This window comes from Astyanax mexicanus, chromosome 5 (genome assembly GCF_023375975.1).
Source record: "Astyanax mexicanus isolate ESR-SI-001 chromosome 5, AstMex3_surface, whole genome shotgun sequence".
Taxonomy (NCBI): domain Eukaryota; kingdom Metazoa; phylum Chordata; class Actinopteri; order Characiformes; family Acestrorhamphidae; genus Astyanax; species Astyanax mexicanus.
In genome coordinates this window covers 1,792,814-1,800,269 of record NC_064412.1, presented here as the reverse complement: position 1 = coordinate 1,800,269, position 7,456 = coordinate 1,792,814, and the positions used below count along the sequence as shown (strand labels likewise).

Genomic DNA, 7,456 nt, shown 5'->3' with positions numbered 1-7,456 from the left:
CTATAAACTACAGACAACATTTCTCCCAAATTCCAAATAAAAATATTCTCATTTAGAGCATTTATTTACAGAAAATGAGAAATGACTGAAATAACAAAAAAGATGCAGAGCTTTCAGACCTCAAATAATGCAAAGAAAACAAGTTCATATTCATAAAGTTTTAAGAGTTCAGAAATAATCAATATTTGGTGGAATAATCCTGATTTTAATCAGTTTTTTTCATGCATCTTGGCGTCATGTTCTCCTCCACCAGTCTTACACACTGCTTTTGGAGTACGTTATAGCAAGCAGTTCAGTTTGGTGGTTTGATGGTTTGTGATCATCCATCTTCCTCTTGATTATATTCCAGAGGTTTTCAATTTGGTAAAATTAAAGAAACTCATCATTTTTAAGTGGATTCTTATTTTTCTTTCAGAGCTGAATATGTATTCTAATCTGATTTTCTCATTGAGTGGTGATCATCAAACTCTCAAAACGATATTTCTGTAAATTTGGTCCCAAAAAAATATTAATTCCTGGGTAAAACACATTAAAAACTTGTTTTTTTAACATATATAACATGTTATTATTGAATATGAAATTACCATTATATAATATCAGTATTAATATTTATACCAAGGATTTAAACAATGCATTTCTAGAAAGAAGCTCAGAGAACCTCAGTTCAGCTGGGTAAATTAAGGGTGATTGGGACAGTTAGATAAGGTTTATTTTCTTGCATGAAGTAAATAAAAAAAATCTAAATCATGATTAAACTCTTCAGTTTTACAGAAACAGATCTGTACAGACGTGTTCAGCTCAAAAACTGTGTCTTACTAAATCACCCTTAAATGACCCTACCATACACAACCCACAACCCTGCTTGCTTTTATATTATTATAGTAAATACAGTTTAATATCATCAAATAAAATCAGCTGCACTTTTTGATAGAAAGCTGGTTCATATTTAATCATTTACATTTACAAGTCATGCAATCATAAAATCATGGAATCATGAAATCATGGAAAGTGCATGAATGGAAAAAGGTAGAAAAAATACTTAAACAAATTACAAATTACAAAATACGAGTAAATCCAAGCTTGGCTGAAGGAAATACATCCAAAAACGTCCAACAAAAACTGGAAAAAACTCTTTTTCTGCTCTTTTTCTTTTTGTCTTTTTTGTCTCCTCTTATATCTGTTCATCACATCATCAGTGATTTGCTGTCTTCTTCTCCTCGTACTCGTCCTCCTCGTCGTCGCTGTCCAGGTCCTCAGTGTCCACGATGTTCAGCGTCTTCCTACAGCTCTGAGACTGTCCAGATATGTCCACCAGAGCTCTGCTGGTTCGTCCTCCTCCTCCTCCAGCTGCTGTAGCTGCAGAGGACGGGGACGCGTCTCCTGCTGGTCTCTGTGAGCTGAGACTGCTGGAGGGACGGGAGGACTGAGGGACGTCCTCCTCCTCCATCCTCAGCCCCTCCTCCATCCTCTCGCTCAGCTCCTGGATCAGCTGATCTCTCCGTTCTTGTGTTTCTGAAGACTGAAAAACGCTGCTGTTATCTTTCTCCGCCTCCTTTTCCTCTTCTTCTTCACTGCTGCTGGTAGAGTCTTCCTCCTCCTCTTCTTCACTACTGCTGCTGCTGGATGTTTCCTCCTCTTTTCTCTCCTTCTTTTTCTCCTCCTCTTCCTCCTCAACCACCAGTTCAGCAGCTTTCTCCAGAATGATCAGCTCCAGGTCCAAATGGTCCTTCTGAAGCTCGGATTTACGCAGTGGATCAGCCAGAGCCACCACGTGCCTCGATCTAACAGAAAAACAAAGATATAAAAAAAAAAAATCAATCAAACAGAAATAATACACTACTAATCTACTAATCTAAAAATAAAAAATAAAATACCACTTAAAAACGACGAGTTTCTTTTAGATTTCACCAAATTGAAAACCTCTGGAATATAATCAAGAGGAAGATGGATGATCACAAACTTGAATTTCTGCACCAGGAGTAAAGCAGCATAAAGTTATCCAAAAGCAGTGTGTAAGACTGGTGGAGAAGAACAGAAGAACATGATGCCAAGATGCATAAAAACTATATATATTATAATAATATAATATTATAAAAAGGTCTGAAAGCTCTGCATCTTTTTTGTTATTTCAGACATTTCTCACTTTCTGCAAAAATAATATAATAAATGCTCTAAATGACAATATTTTTTTATTTGGAATTTGGGAGAAATGTTGTTTGTAGTTTATAGAATAGTTTATAAAACAACAATCTTCATTTTACTCAATCATATACCTATAAATAGTTAAATCAGAGAAACTGATTCAGAAACTGAAGGGCTCTCTTCATTTTTTTTCCAGAGCTGTATATATTTAATAAGATATTGGGTCATTGTCATGTTGCATGGTCCAACCTGTAGCGATTCAGCTACAGTTATACAGGGATAGATGGTCTAATACAGGTGCATCTCAGAAAATATCAATAAAACATCATTGAAAAAAAGTGATTTTATCTCAGTAATTCAGTTGAAAATGTGAAAATCATATGTGATTTAGATGTACTTACACAGAGTGATCTATTTTAAGTGTTTATTTAAATATTTTATGGTTAATTATTGATTATGGTTTACAGCCAATGAAAACCCAAAAATCAGTGTCTCAGAAAATTAGCATATTATATAAGACCAATTGGTAGTTTTGGCAGTGTGGGCAGTGTGCTAAGTCCTGCTGGAAAATGAAATCCGCATCTCCATAAAAGTTGTTCTCAGCAGAGGGAAGCTGTAAGATATGAAGTGCTGTAAGATTTTGTGGGAAAACAAAACTGCACTGACTTTAGACTTGATAATAAAACACAGTGGATCAACACCAGCAGATGACAGACATGACTCTCCAAACCATCACTGATTGGTGGAAACTTCACACTAGACCTCGAGCAGTTTGGACTGTGTGTCTCTCCACTCTTCCTCCAGACTCTGATCCCTTGATTTTTTCTAAATGAAATGTAAAATTTACTGATGATCAGTGATGGTTTAACGGAGAGTCATGTCTGTCATCTGCTGGTGTTGATCCACTGTGTTTTATTATCAAGTCTAAAGTCAGTGCAGTTTTGTTTTCCCACAAAATCTTACAGCACTTCATGCTTCCCCCTGCCACTATGATCTGGTTTAAATCTAAATCATGCAGCTTGCCATCAGCTGCTCGATCCCTGAGAGAGCACAGTTGTCCTTGCTCTGGGTGGGTACAGTAGATGGTGCTCTCTCTTTCCCCTCATCACTTCTAGGGTGATGTGGATCAGCACAAGGCTGCATCTGTGAGCTGATGTATCAGAACCGAGTCGCTGCGATTTCCTCCGAGCGTTAGCGCTGTGATGATGCTACTCGGTAATGCTACAGCATCAGTTCAAAAAGAGGCGGAGTCAGACTTCACATGTGTCGCAGGAGGCGTGTGCTAGTCTTCACTCTCCTGGTGTTGGAGCATCACTAGTGATGGGGGGAATATACAGCTGAGTAGCAGATAAATGGGTGGGACAATCGGCCAGATAAATTGGGAGAAAAATTGGGAACATAAAAAATGTGTGTATTTTTCAGACTATAGGGCACATCGGATTATAAGAATCATTAAGCGACACTAGTAAGGATGCCTACATTGAAGTAAGCAAGGGTGTCGCCATGTTTCCCTTCTAATGGGAAAGCTGAGGGAAGTGAACAAAACTACAATTCTTAAAAACCAAAAAAAATCATGTCAATTTAGTGTCGATTTCTCTCCTGAAAACTGTTTATTTGGGTTAGCAAAAACGCTTCAGTTTATTTACAGTAAGCTTAGATTCCCAATATTTTCTCTAAGGTTTAGTTTTCAGGGAAGTCTCTCCAGCACTAAGGCTGGGTGTAGCAGCAATAGCATTAGCCGCTAACAGCAGCGCTAGCAGGCCGTAAATGACTAGCTAGCGAGTTGTCCCACATAGCTTGTTTTAATACAGTAAACACTGTGTGCAGACTACAGTCTGGTATATTTGGCGAAAAGACCTAGAACTGGGGTTAGAGGCTAATGCAAGGGCTGCTGCTCCAGCCTTAGTGCTGGAGAAACTTCACTGAAAAAAACTCACCCTTATTAATACCCTTAATACCTGACTGGTAAAATTCATAGTCATATGAAAAAGTTTGGGCACCCCTATTAATCTTAATCATTTTTAGTTCTAAATATTTGGGTGTTTAGTTTGATATATCTAATAACTGATGGACACAGTAATATTTCAGGATTGAAATGAGGTTTATTGTACTAACAGAAAATGTGCAAAAGCACACCTCAGGCGACTCTGTTTGTGGCGTGCTTGCAGAAATGGCTTCTTTCGCATCACTCTCCCATACAGCTTCTCCTTGTGTAAAGTGCGCTGTATTGTTTAGCGATGCACAGTGACTCCATCTGCAGCAAGATGATGCTGCAGCTCTTTGGAGGTGGTCTGTGGATTGTCCTTGACTGTTCTCACCATTCTTCTTCTCTGCCTTTCTGATATTTTTCTTGGCCTGCCACTTCTGGGCTTAACAAGAGCTGTCCCTGTGCTCTTCCATTTCCTTACTATGTTCCTCACAGTGGAAACTGACAGGTTAAATCTCTGAGACGACTTTTTGTATCCTTCCCCTGAACAACTATGTTGAACAGTCTTTGTTTTTAGATCATTTGAGAGTTGTTTTGATGAGCCCATGATGCCGCTCTTCAGAGGAGATTCAAATAGGAGAACAACTTGCAATTGGCCACCTTAAATACCTTTTCTCATGATTGGATACACCTGGCTATGAAGCTCAAAGCTCAATGAGGTTACCAAACCAATTTTGTGCTTCAGTAAGTCAGTAAAAAGTAGTTAGGAGTATTCAAATCAATAAAATGATAAGGGTGCCCATACTTTTGCACCGGTCAAATTTTGGTTTAATGCATATTGCACATTTTCTGTTAGTACAATAAACCTCATTTCAATCCTGAAATATTACTGTGTCCATCAGTTATTAGATATATCAAACTGAAATGGTTGTTGCAAACACCCAAATATTTAGAACTGAAAATTATTAAGATTAATAGGGGTGCCCAAACTTTTAAAAGATTTTAAATCCAAATATAGTCCAAGAAATACGATATAAAATAATAATATAAATATTTCTGGCAGATTTTAAAGAGAATTTCATCTATAAAGTCTCTGAGTGTACTGTCATCTTCGCAGTGCTGGGTAAAGCAGGGTTAACAAGCGAGTAAACCTTATTCTGTAGGAGATACAGAATAAAGTCTTTTGTCTCCAGACAGCCAATCGGTTCGTGTCTGACAGGAGTTCGTAGAGTTTGTACGGTATTTGGGGAGAGGAGACGCTACGCTAACCACGTTAGCATTCAGCTCACAGAGCAGCTGTCTCCATGGCTACTGTTGGGGGAACTCTGCAGTAGCACTTTACTGCATGCTTATCAGTCCTGCTCTCTGGTGGAGTAATTATTTTAGGACGGAGACAGCTTCTCTCTCTCGCTCTGTCTCTCTCACTCGCTCTCTCGCTCCTCTCGCGCTCTGTTACACACACAAAATGATTTGCCAAAAAACACAGATCACTCACTTGAACCCTCGCTGGCACGAGCACATATACACAATGTGACACATCCACCCAAATACACACTCTTTTTCCTCTTTTTTCTCCAAACAGTTGTGGACACGGCGCATGCGGTGCATGCAAATGAAACCAGAACTAATTCTCCTCGAGAAAGAAGAGCGAGAGAGCGCGAGAGCACACAGCGCTGCGAGGGGGAAAGAAAGAAAGAATGATATAAATAAAGAAAGAAAGAAAGAAAAAAGAAAGAAAGAAAGAATGAAAGAAATAATGAAAGAAAAAAAGAATGAAATAAAGAAAGAATGAAAGAAAGAATGAAAGAAAGAAAGAAAAAAGAATGAAAGAAAAAAGAAAGAAAGAAAAAACGAAAGAAAAAACAATGAAAGAAAGAATGAAAAAGAAAAAAGAATGAAAGAAAGAAAAAAAGAATGAAAAAAGAAAGAATTAAAGAAAGAAAGAAAAAAAGAATGAAAGAAAAAAGAAAGAAAGAAAGAAAAAAAAGAAAAAAGAATGAAAGAAAGAATGAAAGAAAGAAAAAGTATGAAAGAAAGAAAGAAAGAAAAAAAGAATGAAAAAAAGAAGGAGGGAAGGAAGAAAGAATGAAAAAAGAAAGAAAAAAATGAAAGAAAGAAAGAAACTATTTATTGACACAAAAAAACTGTGATTAAAAACTTTGAACTTTTAAAACTTTATGAATATAAACTTGTTTTCTTTGCATTATTTGAGGTCTGAAAGCTCTACATCTTTTTTGTTATTTCAGCCATTTCTCATTTTCTGCAAAAATAATAAAAAATGCTTTAAATTACAATTTTTGTCATTTATAAAATGGCAAATTTGGAATTTGGGAGAAATGTTGTCTGTAGTTTATAAAATAGTTTATAAAACAACAATGTTCATTTTACTCAAACATAAACCTATAAATAGCAACCGATTCAGAAACTGAAGTGCTCTCTTTATTTTTTCCCCCCACAGCTGTATATATATTTATATTTAACAAGGTATTGGGTCATTGTCATGGTGCACGGTCCAACCTGTAGCGATTTACCTACAGTTTTGGAAGGATGGTCTCATACAGGTGCATCTCAAAACATTTTAATATGAAAGGAAATGAAATTTCAGTATTTATTCCAGTATTTCAGTATTTCAGTATTTCAGTTGAAAATGTGAAACAACTTGTCCCAATCCTAATTTTACACATTTTAAGTCGTAATAAATGAGGAGATTTCACAAGAAAAGTGCATTATTATTTGATACATATCTGCAGTATGTCTTTTGTTATATTAGTTTGATGTCTTAATATATTTCCAATGAATTTCAATCTTTCACTTTCAGTTTAAAAGTAATCAATATGACAATTCAAATACATTTAATGATGCTTTTAGGTTGTATTTCAATGCTATTGGTTTTAATCAATAAGTTTTCCGTTCTATTGTGAACACACTTGTGTTTACAACAGTGAAAGAAAGAAAGAAAAAAAGAAAGAAAGAAAAAATGAATGAAAGAAAGGAAAAACTAAGAAAAACAACTTGTGCCAATCCTAATTTTAAATATTTTAAGTAGTAATAAATAAAAAAAAATTGTCACAAGAAAAGTGCATTTCTATTTATAACATATCTTCAGTATGTCTTTTGATATATTCGTTTAATCTCTTAATATCTTTCCAATGAATATCAATCTTTCACTTTCAGATTAAAAGTGATCAATATGACAAAGGTGACTTTTTTTTTAAATGACCGTATATGTTCAAATACATATATTGACACTTTTATAGGTTGTATTTCAGTGCCTTGAAGGTCACTTAGAGAAAGCTCCAGTTCCACAGTTAAAAGCTTATATATTTTACTGTGATGTGCATTTTAGTACTTTTCTGATGGCAGATTTATACATATATACGTACATAT

The 7,456-nt window shown here is 35.8% G+C and overlaps 1 protein-coding gene across 1 annotated transcript in view; it reads right to left on the bottom strand.

The window, feature by feature from the left end:
- Positions 1-287: 287 nt before the first annotated feature.
- shq1 (SHQ1, H/ACA ribonucleoprotein assembly factor) overlaps positions 288-7,456 on the bottom strand; it is a 117,718-nt gene continuing 110,549 nt past the window's right edge. The window contains exon 12 of the mRNA XM_022662737.2: positions 288-1,781. Within this exon, the coding sequence (XP_022518458.2) occupies positions 1,193-1,781 (589 nt within the window). The 3' untranslated portion in view covers positions 288-1,192. The remainder of the gene's footprint in view (positions 1,782-7,456) is intronic.